Source organism: Lagenorhynchus albirostris, chromosome 2, assembly GCF_949774975.1.
Source record: "Lagenorhynchus albirostris chromosome 2, mLagAlb1.1, whole genome shotgun sequence".
NCBI classification, from domain to species: domain Eukaryota; kingdom Metazoa; phylum Chordata; class Mammalia; order Artiodactyla; family Delphinidae; genus Lagenorhynchus; species Lagenorhynchus albirostris.
The window spans coordinates 50,233,341-50,248,358 of NC_083096.1; the positions used below are offsets into that span (position 1 = coordinate 50,233,341).

General features: G+C 38.0%; 1 protein-coding gene across 3 annotated transcripts in view; it reads right to left on the reverse strand.

Annotated features, from left to right (window-relative positions):
• Nucleotides 1-226: 226 nt before the first annotated feature.
• Nucleotides 227-15,018, reverse strand: part of TDRD5 (tudor domain containing 5) — a 90,209-nt gene continuing 75,417 nt past the window's right edge. For all 3 annotated transcript variants that reach the window (XM_060142163.1, XM_060142161.1, XM_060142162.1), the window contains 4 exons: nucleotides 12,053-12,235; nucleotides 11,150-11,293; nucleotides 5,079-5,289; nucleotides 227-599 (listed from right to left, as the gene is read on the reverse strand). In XM_060142163.1, the coding sequence (XP_059998146.1) occupies nucleotides 352-599; nucleotides 5,079-5,289; nucleotides 11,150-11,293; nucleotides 12,053-12,235 (786 nt within the window). In that variant the 3' untranslated portion in view covers nucleotides 227-351. The remainder of the gene's footprint in view (nucleotides 600-5,078; nucleotides 5,290-11,149; nucleotides 11,294-12,052; nucleotides 12,236-15,018) is intronic.

Sequence of the window (15,018 nt, forward strand, 5' to 3'; positions counted from 1 at the left end):
CTGTTATAAAACAGAAACTAACACACCATTGTAAAGCAATTATACCCCAATAAAGATGTTAAAAAAAAAAACATTTATAGAAACACAAAAACTCCTTTAAACTACTACATTGAACAAAGGTGAACAAAACCATACAGAAAAAGTAACATCCACAAAAATGAAAATTAACATTAAACATCAATACTTACACAACAAAGGGGACTGTTCGCATAACAAAGGTAACAAAGAGTCACACAGAAAGACAAAAGCATCAACTATCAAAATACTACTTTGTCTCAATACCTCCTTCTCTTTTGGCCTGGGAGGTCACCAGGCCCTAAGCATCTAGTTTATTTTTTCCTCCCTGCTCTCTCATGCTTCCATCCTTTTCACACTGGGGTACCAGTGCAGGAGTCTCCTGGATGTGGCCAGCCGCGCAGCAGCTCCTAAGGCAGCAGTGGCTGTGCTTCGAGGAATGTAGAGCTTCTGAGAAATCTGGTGCTCAGGAGACAAAATCAAAGACAGCTGGTCCATGGCTCCCTGACTCTTATCTTTGAACACTGTAATAGCATGGCTACTAGAAAAATCTTCATTCTCTAGGCTCTCTGGAGAGCTTTCCACTGAAAAAGAAAGAAAACACAGGTCTTTTCAAGAGGTTCTCACACTCTCCCATTCTAGATCTTTACTAACGTGTGTTACAACCATCTTCTGGTTAGGTGGTGCCAATTACCAATGGCAAATCAGAGAGAAAGAGACTCAGAAACCAGTCAAAAAATGGAAAGGAGATGAGGATGGGGGACCATGCACTGCGATAAAATAAATCTTGTCAGGATGAGGGCAAAGAAGAGAGGAAAAAATATCTACTTGTGAATAAGGAAGGGAAGATCTCTTTCTAGGACATCAAAAAAATAAATTGGATATAATTCCAATTCCAGGGAAGAATCCTTAAGCTCCCTTACTTCCTCCTCTCAGCAGTGAGCAAAATGGTGTCCCACGGGCCTTCTCTATTGCGAAAGTGGTCCCAATTCCAAGTCTGCCAGCATAAAAACAAAACTGACCAAACTGACCATAAAAATGAAAATTAACATTAATTAACATTAACTGTGTTTGCTAAGAAATTCCAAAAGCCAATTATTAGCCACAAAAAGAATTCCTTGGGAATTAGTTTAACTAAGAAGAAATAATCTTTTCAATGGAATAAACTGCTGGGAACTCCATGCTGAGAGTTCTTAATAGCCACGGGAGTGGATACTAGCATCCTCACATGTGTACTCTAGACCAGGGCTACTGAAGGAGCTGGTCTATGAATTGTGTGAACCTGCCTGCAGTGAGAGAAGGAGCTTTTGCCAACATATAAACCAACACACTGCTTCTTTCAAGAAAGTCCTCGTTTAGGAAAAAAAAAAAATCTAGGGGAGCTAAACAATGCGCTATTGTGTTGTCCATCATCACAAATGCTTCACAGACTAGTACCGGTATGCTGACTACATTCTGAAAAGCACCGCTCTAGACCTTAAAATTACAGATTTCAAAAATTCAGAAAAATATCAGGCATAATCCAATATCTTATTTTGCATCTTTAGCATCTAGCAGCAGTAGCATGTGGTACACGTGCCATATAGGTATGATAAATTAAATTAAGGAGAATTTTACAGGGTATTCTAAAAAGTAAAACTCTGACCGCAAGACTATAATTAATGCCCACTAGAGTGGAAAAGAGACAGTGAGTTCTAGTGAAGTAATGGGGCTTTACAGGAAGTCGTTGGTGAGCTCAGATTTTAAAAGGTATAAAAACATGAAAGCAGGGACACACGATGAAAGAATTTAAAAGAGTAGCAAAACTTCTGCTTCCAGACATGATGCTAATTAAACAGGGATTGAAAAATAATCTCTCCTGCTTTAAACAACTGAAAAACTGGACAAAGTATATAAAACAACAGCTTTCAGACACTGAACAACAAGCTCAGAGGACAGTGCTCCCTGAGAGACGGGAAACAAAGTGAGCCCTACAAGTGCCTGAGCTCACTGTCAAGATAAAGCCCAGGCTGCAGTACAGGGAGGGAGAGTCCACATTGAGCCTGGAGGTCTCCCTGTGCTGAGAAGACAGAGTTTGGAATTCATGGAGGCCAGGTGTCCGGAATTCGTGGGGGAAAAGTACAAGTGAAGAGGCAGCTGCAGAGGGAGAAGAAGCCGGGGAGACCTGCAGAGGTCGCTTTGAGTCTTAGGCTAGGTAGCGATCTGGCTCACGTATGTGAGGGGACCACCAAGGCCAGGGAGAAAACCAACCTGAAAGGAGTAGGCAGAACAAACACTAGGCATTTTATACTGGGGCAAAATAGTTTGTGTTCCCACCAGCTACAATGTAAAGACATCCTAACACATAGGACATCAAGTCCCATCAATACCCTCAGAAAGGTACTGCCTAGCAGGGCCAACAGACTTAAGGCTTTTCTAAATCAGCCTAATGAAACCTAAAATAAACACAGAAATAATCAAAGCAATTTCAGGTAATTTAATTACATTCCTACCCCCCCCCAATAAATTATACATAGACAGCAGGGAGGGAGGGAAGGAAGGAAGAAGGAAGGGAGGGAGGGAGGGAGGGAGGGAGGAAGAAAAAGAGATTCAGCCAACAATATATAATTCAGCATCTCCCATCCAATAAAAAATTACCAGATACACAAAGAAGCAGAAAAATGTGACTTGTAATTAGGAGAAAAACCAATCAGTAGAAGCCAATTCAGAAATGACAGATGACAGAATGCAGAAGTGATACATATGCTAGAATCACAAGACAAGGGTATTACAATAGCTGTCATAAGAACACTCCAAGTATTCAAGAAGTGAATGATGAGTATGCTGAAGAGAAAGATGGAAGATAGCAAAAAGACCCAAACCAAATCCTAGAGAATATAAATTGAACTTCTGAGATGAAAAATATACTGGATGGGAAAAGAACATATTAAACACTGAACAAGAAAAGGTTATATTATGCTCATAGATCAGAAGACTCAATATTGTTAACATGTCACTTCTCCCCAACTTGATCGAGAGAGTAAAAAAAAAAAATCCCAATAAAACTTTTAGCAGGCTTTCAGTAGAAATTAAACTAATCCTAAAATTCATATGGAATATGACCTAGAAAAGCCAAAACAATTTGAAAAAGAAGAACAAATTTATATGATTTCAAGACTTATTATAAAGCCACAAAAATCAAGACAGTGGTATAAAGGCAGACGTAATAGTAATAGAACAGAATGCAAGTCCAGAAATAGACCCTCACATATACAACTTAATTGGCTTTTGGCAAAGACATCAAGGCAGTTTAATGGAGAAAGGACAGTCTTTTCAATAAATCATGCTGAAACAGCTGAATAATTATATGTAATCAAAATAAACATTGATCCTTACATCACACCATACACAAAAATTAACGAACTGGATCACAGACCTAATGCAGGACCTAAAACTATAGAACTTTTATAAGAAAATGTAAGAAAAAGTCTTAGTTACTTGAGTTAGGAAAGATTTCTAAATAGGACACAAAAAGTTCAAACTATAAAGGAAAAAACCCAACAAATCTGATTTCATCAAAAGGAAAACTTTTGCTCTTCCAAGGATGCTGTTATGGAAATGAAAAGGCAAGCCACATACCTGAAATATTTGCAACAGATGAATCTGACAAAGGTTTTGTATCCAGAATAAAGAATTTTTACAAATCAATAAAAAGAAGATAATCCAACAAAAATGCACAAATACTTGAACAGGTAATTCACTAAAGAAGATATACAGATGGTACATAAACACATGAAAACATAGTCAACATCACTGGCAAATAGGGAAATGTAAATTAAAACCACAGTAAGATACCACCACACACCCACTAGAATGGTAAAATTTTAAAAGACTGGCAATATAATATGTTGCCAAGAAGATGAAGCAATCAGAACTTACGTATATCGCTGGTATGAATTACCAAATGGTTCAGCCACTTTGGAAAACATTTTAGCAGTTCTTAAAAAGTTAAACAGGGGCTTCCCTGGTGGTGCAGTGGTTAAGAATCCGCCTGCCAATGCAGGGGACACAGGTTCCATCCCTGGTCCGGGAAGATCCCACGTGCCGCAGAGTAACTAAGCCCGTGCACCACAACTACTGAGCCTGAGCTCAAGAGCCCGTGAGCCACAACTACTGAGCCCGTGTGCCACAACTACTGAAGCCCGCACATTTACAGACCATGCTCCGCAACGAGAAGCCACTGCAATGAGAAGCCCGTGCACCGCAACGAAGAGTAGCCCCCACTCGCTGCAACTAGAGAAAGCCCACGCACAGCAACAAAGACCCAACACAGCCAAAAATAAATAAATAGATGTAAAACAAAAAAAAAAAGTTAAACATGCAGTTAGCATATGACCCAGCAATTCCACTCCAAGGTACTTGCTGAATAGAAATAAAAAACATACGTCTACACAAAGAGCTGTATGTGAACACTCACAGCAGCTTTATTCATAATGGCCCAAATCTGGAAACAATCCAGACGTCTGTCATCTGGTGAACAGATAAACAAATTGTGGTATTTCCATACAACTGGGTACTACTCAACAATGAATAGGAACAAACTTTAGACACCAGCAACAACATAAATGAATCTCTAAAAATCACGCTAAATGAAAGAAATCAGACATAAAAACTACATACTGTATGACTCCCTTTATATGAAATTCTAGAAAAGGAAAAGTAACATGCCAGAAGCCAGAAAGGAGGCGGAGGGAATGACTGCAAAGGGATATGAGGAAGCCTTTTAGACTGGCGGAAATATTCTATTATCATGACTGTGGTGCTTCTTACAAGACTGTACACATTTGTCAGAACTCATAGCATTGTACACTTAAAAACTGGCAAGTTTTACTGTGCATAAACCTGACCCCGCCACCCCACAAATTGCAGAAAAAAAAGAAGAGTGGCAAAGTGAAAGGGAACAATTGGAGGAGTTCAGACAAATGCTAACATCAGCAATTTTTCAAGTCATGTTCTGAAAAGATAAATGAAGGTTTTTAACAACATGGCAAACCATTGCATTTGTCAACTGTATGTCAACCTACCTGAACCAGAGTGTTTTTGTGAGGAATCGACCACTGCAGGAGTTGAGTTGAGCGCTGCTGTGGACAGCTGAATTTGCTTTGGACAAGTCTCAATGCTGCTAGGCTCAAACTGGCCACCTTCTGCTGACTGCTGTGACTGGATAAGAGAGATGTAGAACTCCTCCAATTCGGGCAATGTGGGAGAATCTGAGGAACTCTTTAAGTTTGGTTGCTACAGAATGGGGAAAACGGGGCAAAAGCATGAAAAGTAACTGTTAGTTCAACAGTAAGAATTAAGTCTATTTTGTTTCCTTACTTATATACAATAGAATATTTTCATATCATAATTAATAAATAAAACTCCCCACTTTTAAAAATCTAGATACTCTCTGGAAAACAAGTCCTTCTCTAACTTAGTGACCATTAATTCAAGAAGCATGTATTGAATGCATATTATGAGCAAACATGGTACTGAGGGCTGCCAAGGAAGAACGGCAGGAAATGAGAGAAATAACATTCACTGAGCACTCATTGTCAGGCACAATGTTAGGTTCTTGGCATGTGTTTCTTCAATGAAACATCAGAACGTTTTTCTAGGTTAGGTGTTGTTACATCTTTATTACCGCTTCCTTTACTTAGCATAATGCTTTTTTACAAGAGGCTTACCAAGTTATCCAATGTCAACCAGTTAGTGACAAGGCAGAGAGATGAACTCAGGCTAGCCCATGTTCTCTCTGCTCCATCACACTGCCTCCCAGTAAATACGATCCCTGTCCCTAAGGAGCTCACAGTCCTCGGCTAGGGAAACAGTACACGTGCTGCAGGTGGCCACGAAGAAGGCATTAACTGCATTCCACAGCATCAAAAACATGTTAGGAGAACACAAAGGACTTAAAGGAGGGCTCCTCAGAAGAAGTGACAAAATGGAGTACTAAGAATCAGGGTTTGAGAGGAAAAGATGAACTTCCCAAACAAAGCCTCGATTTGGGCTAAAGCGAATGAAGTGCCAAATTGTAATCAATAGATCCTATATCCTACCACAGAGCCGCTGCTGAAATAGCTACAGTTTGCAGTGACTCAGAGAATTTGTCTTCTGTGATGCTAACTAACTGGCACTGACGATTAAGTGGGCCCCGTCAGGACCAGGCCGTAATGAACCAACCTAAGTGGCTTACAGCCTGGGATCTGCCCAGGGTAAACTGAAACAAAATTTATACAAACAGAAAATGTAGCTTTGTGTGTTCTTCAGGCTGTGGAGTAGACATTTAATATTAGCTGGCATTCCTTTTGCATTCCTTTTTTCTTCCATTACGAAACACCTTGTTCATTTTCAAACATGGCTGGCATGGATGTGACTGATATATAATTATGTCATATACAAATGGCTGTGCCCCTTTATTTGGCAGCAAAAATGAAAACTCTAAAAGTCCACATAGCTATCCTGCCACACAATATGCTACTTCAGGAGAGCAAAGAGCTGGATTCAATTTTTTGCTTAATTTATGCAACTTCATGTATGTGCTTTAGCTACCCTTTAAGTTTATTCTCACCGAAAATGAGGTTCTTTCAATAAAGCTTCAGTGATAATTAAGTAAATATTAATATGGCAAACTTTTAGAGCTGGAAAGATCATTAATCCAAATCAGTCCTTGTAGATGGATAAACTAAGGCCCCAAAAGCCAACTTGTTCAAACTTGTGGTAAAGACTAAGCCACAGATGACAGAACTCCCAGACAGGTGTTTTTTACACTAAGCCCTGCTGCCTATTTTCAGGAGTTTAACAAAATCAAAATCAGAAACAGTTTTTTTAAAAGCTGTATCTTTTTTTCTTTCCTGATAAATATGATTTTGAAGAAAGACAAATTGTTAAAACATATTTAAATGCATTCTGACAGCTTTTCACACTGGAAAAAAAGAACATAGGTGAATGCCTTCTAAATGTGTATGCCAGTACTGAAAGCAAGTACCTGCAGTCAACTTAAGCACTTAATTGAAAAGTAAGAGTCTCTTCCTCTAAACAGTGGTTTAGGGTGCTGCTGCTCAAAATGTGATTCACCATCAAGCAGCTTCAGCATCACCTGGAAGCTTGTAAGACAGGGAGAACCTCAGTCCCCATACCAGATCTGCTCAATCAGAATCTGCATTTTCACAAGATTCTCAGGTGATCTGTATGAACATTATAGTTTGAGAAGCATTGCTCTACCAGATTTATCCCTCTGTAGTTATCAACTACTGACTCCCTCGTAGTTGTCTGAAAATATACCTTTATGGAACTAGAGGTTAGTGGCAGATTTTCAGGAAACATGTTCATAATTTCTGAAACATTAACTTATGCAATCAAAAGCATAGCCCCAAACCACAACATACAACTTCATGCCCACTAGGATGGCTATAATTTTTTTTTTTTTTTTTTTTTTTTGCGGTATGCGGGCCTCTCACTGTTGTGGCCTCTCCCGTTGCAGAGCACAGGCTCCGGACACGCAGGCCCAGTGGCCATGGCCCACGGGCCCAGCTGCTCCGCGGCATGTGGGATCCTCCCGGACCGGGGCACGAACCTGCGTCCCCCCTGCATCGGCAGGCGGACTCTCAACCACTGCGCCACCAGGGAAGCCCCCTATAATTTTTAAAACTAGATAATAGCAAGTGTTGGCAAAGATGTGGACAAATTGCAACACTCTTATATTGCTGGTGGGAATGTAAAATGTTGCAACTGCTTGGAAAAGTCTGGCAATTCCTCAAAACACTAAACACAGAGTTAACATAGGACCCAGCCATTCAACTCTTAGGTATATACCTAAGAAAACTGAAAACGTATGTCCACATAAACACACATACACAAATGTCACAGCAGCACTATTCATAATAGCAGAAAAAACAGAAACAACTCAAATGTCCATCAGCTGACACATGGATAAACAAAACGTGGCCTATCCATACAATGGATTATTCAGCCACAAAAAGAAGTAAAGTACTGATACATGATACAACATGATGAACCTTGAGAACATTATGCTAAGAAGCCAGACACAAAAGGCCACACACTGTACTGATTCCAATTATATGAAATGTCCTGAAGAATAAGTAAATCAATAGAGAAAGTAAGATGAGGGGTTGCCTGGGGGGAAGAGGGTTGGGGAGTTTGGGTGGGGGTGACAGCTGAAGAATGCGTTTCTTTCTGAGATAATGAAAATGTTCTGAAATTCTTATGGTGATGATGGAGGCACAATATGCTAGTAAACTAGTGAATATACTAAAAGCCGTTGAATTGTACACTTTAAATGGGTGAACTGTATGGTATGTATATTATATCTCAATTAAGTTGAGGAGACAGAGGATGGAGTCTGAGCCCCACGAGTGCGGAGGAGCGTTGACAAACTCCTGAGGCTTTCAGCTGAGATCTCCAAAGAATCATGCTTTAGGAGTAAGAGCCACATTCAAGGACTAGGGACAAAAGTGAAATACAGCAGTCCTCACCAAACCTAAACCAAGCCTCAATATGTGTGAAGGTGACTGGCTGGAATCTGCCAGCCACTAGACAACTGAACCCTCTTTGGAGAGGAAGCTATTTCATCCAGAGCCTCTCTAAATTCCATAATGTTCAACATTCAATTAAAAAGAACCATGAGGTATGCTCCGCCTGTCTTTCCCCTCCCCTGAATGCCCAAAACAGGATCAAATGACAAGATCAAATAGAGAAAAAAGACAGTAAGAACACACTCAAAGGTAATTCAGATATTGAAATTATCTGCGAAAAACTTTAAAATAACTATGATTATTAACATGTTCAAGAAAATGGAAGTTACAGACAAAATTGAGGAAAATATGGAGAATTTAAACGGAGAACTGGAATCTATAAAATAAAGAATCAAATGGACATTCTAGAACTGGAAAATAATATGTTTGAAATTAAGAGCTCAACGTGTGGGTTTAACAGCAGACTGGATCCTGTAGAAGACAGGACTAGTGCACTGGAATAATCAATATAAAACCTCCAAACAGAGGCATTGCAAAAGAAAAAAAGAGAGCGAACAAGAAAACAGAGCCCAAGTGGGACTCAGCCAAAAGTTCTAACATACGTAGAACTGAAATGCCAGCAGGAAAGGAGAGAGATAATGAGGCAGAAGCAGTGTTTGATTAGATGAATGGACCAGAATTTTCTAAAACTGATGAACAGTATCCATCTGCTGATTTAATAAGCTCAGTGATACATATGCACAATAAATCCACAGGAAATCACATCTAGATAAATAATTATCAAAATGCTGAAAGCAAAAGACAGAAAAATCTTAAAAGAAGCCAGAGGGGGAAAAAAAAGACATACCTTCAAAGGAGCAATGGTAACTGACAACTGGCAATTCAACAGAAGCCAGAACATAAAGGAATGACATCTTCAAAGCATCGAAAGAAAACAGTGCCAACCTATTATTCAATACTCATGGAGAATATCCATCAGAAAGGAAGATTAAAGTCAGAAATATGGGAAATTAAACATCATACTCCCGAACAACCAATGGGTCAAAAAAGATCAAAGGTAATTAGAAAATATTCTGAGACAGACAAAAATGAAAACACACAGTATACCAAAATTTATGGGATGCAGCAAAGGAAGAATTAAGAGGGATGTTTCTAGCAATAAAACATTAAAAACACATTAAAAAAGGAAGGAAGATCTCAAACAACTCAATTTTACACCTTAAGGAACTAAGAAAAGAAGAACAAACTAAGACCAAAGTTAGCAGAAGGAAATAGTAAAAATCAGAGCAGAAATAAATGAAATAGAGAAAAGAAAAAAATCAATGAAACTAAGAGTTGTTTTATATATTGAAAATATAAACAAAACTGAGAAACCTTTAGCTAGACTAATGAAGAAAAAAAGACTCAAATGATATCAGAAAAGAAAAAACATTACAACTAATGCCACAGAATTGAAAAGGATTTTAAGAGACCATTACAAACAACTGTACACAAACAAACTGGATAACCTGAAAGAAATGGATAAATTCTTAGAAACATACAGTCTTGCAAGACTGAATTAGGAAGAAATAGAAAATCTGAACAGACAGATTACTAGTAATGAAATTGAATCAGTAATCAAAAACCTCCCAACAAAGAAAAACACAAGATAAGATGGCTTCACTGGTAAAATTCTACCAAACATTTAAAGAATAATTAATACCAATTCTTCTCAAAGTCTTCCAAAAAACCGAACACTCCCCAACTCATTTTACAATGCCAGCATTACCCAGATACCAAAGGGATAGTGGTTTTTTTCTGAAGGGGTGATGAAAATGTTCTAAAATGGATTATGCGGGTGGTTGCACAAGTCTGTGTATACTAAAAGTATTTGAATTGCATACTTTAAGTGAATTACATGGTATGTGAGTTATAGTTCAATAAAGCTATTATATCTTAAAGAAAAACTACCTGAGAAACAAAATATAAAAGTTTATTTTATCCTAAAGCTAAATCTGTGCTTTAAGTAACCTACGTTTCTGGAACAGACTGTTCTATGTAATGCAGCATACTTTTATCAATGATCCCATGCAAAGTAACCATATTCTGTAGAAAATATATCACTCAGAAGGTTCATCTTCCACAAATCTGCTTTTCAACAATTCTCCTAGACTTGAGTCCTTCATTTTCAATGTAATGCACAAAAGTACAGAGACCGTTAGCCAAATTTCACGATTCACACAAACAGTCCTGCTGTTTTCAGGATGGAGAAACACAAAACAAACGGATTTTGCTCCAGGGTTAGTGTTTTCTGCCAAAGCAACAAAAAGAAAAAAACTGGCCTAGATGATAGGACAGATACAGAACTTAAAATGTATGATTAAGTGAAAATACCTGTTTTCCCTATCCCTAATGTAGAGGCTTCATCAATCTTTTAATTCTAGTCTCAGCATTTTTTTCTGGAGAGATGAATAACTACAGTAAGTTAACTGAAATTTATTTTTAAATAAACATACATTTTTACGTATATGTATTGTACCAAATGCTAAGAGAGGGATCATTAACCAGAATTTTACTTTCTAAAAGTGAAAGTATTTCCTCATGAAAACTTGTAACAATAATATTCGTTAGACATTTACATTTTGAATTCCGGTTGTGCCAGTATTTTTTTCTTGAGCACCCAGTCCTTCTGGTTTTTCAACTTCTACTTCCTTCCCACTCACAAGGCCTGAAGGCTGCCATGAATCATCCCATATAGCTTTGGGTGTAGAAAAACACCAATCCTATAGAGAAAAAAATTGCAACAATAAACTGAGACATAGTGCCATATGATCCAAATGGAGGATAACTTGGGCAAGGTAAAGGCAAAGAGGCAATGTATACTAAACAAGAAAAGATATTTATTAACTTTCTATATCAGTGTGAGTTTTCCCCCTTGCTTCACTGGTCCATGCTCAATACACTGAATTCCTTTGAATACACAGATCACATTAAAAAAACACAACTCTCTTTGTAGTATTTTCTTCAATACTGTTTTCATGGTTAGATGATTTTCATGATCATCCAGTATTTAAATGGCACAAATAACAAGGGGCAACTTAAGTGTTGATAGTTCTTCTAAGAGCTGGAGGAAAATAAATTAAAATTCAAATATGTAGGGCCCAATATTAGTAAATATATTCACTGCAGAGATCCAGACATAATATTACAAGGCAATGCAATAAAAATTAAATTAGGGAAAACTGTTTATTTCTAGATCCTAAGGCTGTGACTGGGTGCCAATGGTAAAACAAAAATCATAATGATTGACAGAATAGATAGCCACAATAAGTCCATGGTTTACTCTCCCCTGCTTCATCCTGCCCCCATCCCTAACACTACCATCTTTGGTGGGGGGGGTGGGTGGGAATACATTCTTCTGAATTATTGTCTGATTAATCCCCATGAAATGCAGAATGCATAGCTTTTTTGAGGCTTGGACAATTACATTAATACTTCCTTTTGCAGTAGTGATTTGCTTTATGTTTTCCCAAGGATCTAACCTTCTGTGGCATTTCTTTACATGATGAATATGGTTTCTTTCCATCAAGCCTTGAGGTAGGTAAGTGGGAGGCAGCATCACTTCCTTCTCCCATTCCAGCCTGCAAAGGTATCCAGTTCTCATCCCATATATCATCATCTATGGTTACTGACTCCAGGCATGGCATTCCAGTGGGAATCTCATCCTAGAATGTATCAGGTGACAAATAAAACTTTAATTTATGATTCCTGTATGTATTTTGAAATTTAGGTTTAAAATTTTTCCTAACTCCAGGTAAAGATGGAAGTTTGAGTACATAATTTATTACTCTCTCTCCTGACACATCACCAAAATAAAATAATTTAAGGTATAAACTTAGGGTCAAAGAGAATGTAAAAGGAGAAAACATCACCTATGTTCTGGATACAGGAAATCAGACAACTGACAACTTATTATGCAGTCCTGAGAAAGTGGAATCCTGAGCCTGGAGCAGGAAAAACTGAGAGTCAACCCAAATTTATACCATAAATACTGCAAAAGTTCAGGAATTGCTCCTACAGAGTTTTTGGAATTGAGGGTGTAAAGTGGGAATGAAAACAAGAGCTCTCGTTAAAAGTCTGTGTAAGAAGCAGTTAGACCTCCAGGTACCCTCCCCTATTTAAAAAACCCAGGAAACTACACCTCTTCCTCCTGCTGGAAGACTAGAGGTCTTCTGGAGGGTAAAGCTGAGGACGGTGCAAATATATAATAAAAACAGTACAATTAAATGAAGGGTTGTTTTATACTGAATATAGAGCTCTGTCACTCTCTTTTTGATAGCAGGACAGAGATGAGAGTAAAGAATGCACAAACTTGAAGATAGATCCAATCTGATTATCCAGTCTGAACAACTGAGAAAAAAACTGGGAAAACAAACAAACATACATACAAAAATAGAGTCTCAGGGAACTATGGGACAATACCAAAAGGTTTAACATTTGTGTCGTCAAAGTCCAAGAAGAAGATGAGAAAGAATGCAGTGCAGAAAAGTTATTTGAAGAAATATGTCTGAAAACTTCCCAAATTTGGTTTGGGAAGACACAGACCTACAGATTCGAAAAGCTTAGCAAAACTCAAACAGGATAAACTCAAAGAAATTCGTGCCTACATAGATTACGATCAACATGGTGAAAACTAAAGACAAACAAATACCCTGAATGAAGCCAAAGAAAAATTACACATTATTATAGTGGAACAACAATTTCAACACTGAACATCTTGTATCAGAAAACATGAAAGCTAGAAGGAAGTGAAATGGAATTTTTAAAGGGTTGAAAGAACTGGCAACCTAGAATTCTACATCCAGCAAAAGCATCCTTTAAGAATGAAGATGAAATAAATACATTCTCAATGAAGAAAACAAAAATAATTTGTTTTCCACAGATTTGCCCTAAAAGAATCACTAAAGGGAGTTCTTTGAATAGAAAGGAGATGATACCAGAAGGAAACTTGGAATATCAGAAATAAAGGAAGAGCAACAGAAAAAGTAGATATCTGGGTAAATATAATAGACTATTCCCCTCTTGAATTTTTCAGAATGTTTGAAGATGGAAAGCAAAAAATATAACATTATAAATTCTCAATATACATAGTTATTATACATAGTAGAAAATAAAGAAGGTGGGAAGGGGTAAAGACCTATATGATAGTAAGATACCTACATTCCACTTGAAGTGGTAAATATTAAGTCCACTGTGAAAAGTCAAAGGTGTATATTGTAATTCCTAGAGTAATCAGTACAAAACCATACATATACAATGAAAATGTAATAAGTAAATTAAAATAGGCTACTAAAGAAGAATGCTAAATAATAAAAGAATACTACCAAAAAACAGGAATACTAAAAGAAGAAAGGAAGAGCAAAGGAATGAAAAGCTGGGGAAATGAATAGAAAAATAATAAAATGGTAGACCTAAAATCAAAACATATTGATAATTTTATTAAATGTAAATGAACTAAACATACTAATTAAAATTCAGATTGTTGTGCCTGGACCTAACCCTTCCCACCTGCAGGCTGGAACCAGCCCTGGGACACCCAGAACCATGCAGCCAGCTGTGCTGGAAACCAGCTCCACCACTAGCAGACTGGCACCGCAGAACCAGACGACCCAGAACCTGGCCCAAGCCACCACACAAGGCAGAGCCTGGCAACCAACCAGGCTGAGAGCCAGCCTTGACTACAAGTGCACCCACAGTAGTGGGCCCAGTCACAACAGAAGGGCCCATGCAGCCCACATGGGGGCATCCCTATAGAATATAGCTCTGGTGACCAAAGGGGAGTGTGCTGCTGGGCCCCACATGACGTCTCCTATATAAGGCCACTTTCCAAGAGCAGGATATGGAACAAACTAACCCAATACTTAGATATAAACACAGAGAATTAGGCAAAATGAAAAAGAGGAATATGTTCCACATGAAGGAATAAGACAAAACCCTAGGAAAGGAACTAAGTGAAGTGGATATAAGCAATTTACCTAATAAAGAGTTTAAGGTAATGATCATAAGTATGCTCAACAAATGCAGAAGAAGAATGCATGAACACAGTGAAAAGTTTAACAAAGAATTACAAAATATAAAGAAGACCCAAACAGAGCTGAAGAATACAATAATGGAAATAAAAAATACACTGGAATATCAACGGTAGATTATATGATACAGAGGAACATATCAGCAAACTGGAAGACAGAGTAGTGGAAATTACACAAACTGAACAGAAAAAATAATTTTTTAAAATGAGGATAGTTTAATAAGAGACCTCTGGGGCATCAAGCATGCTAACATTCACATTATACAGGGGTCCTAGAAAGAGAAGAAAGAGAGAGAAAGGGGCAGAGAACTTACCTGAAGATGTAAATAGCTGAAAACTTCCCTAATTTGGGAAAGGAAACAGATATCCAGGTCCAGGAATCACAAAGAGTCCCAAACAAGATGAACCTAGAGGTCCATA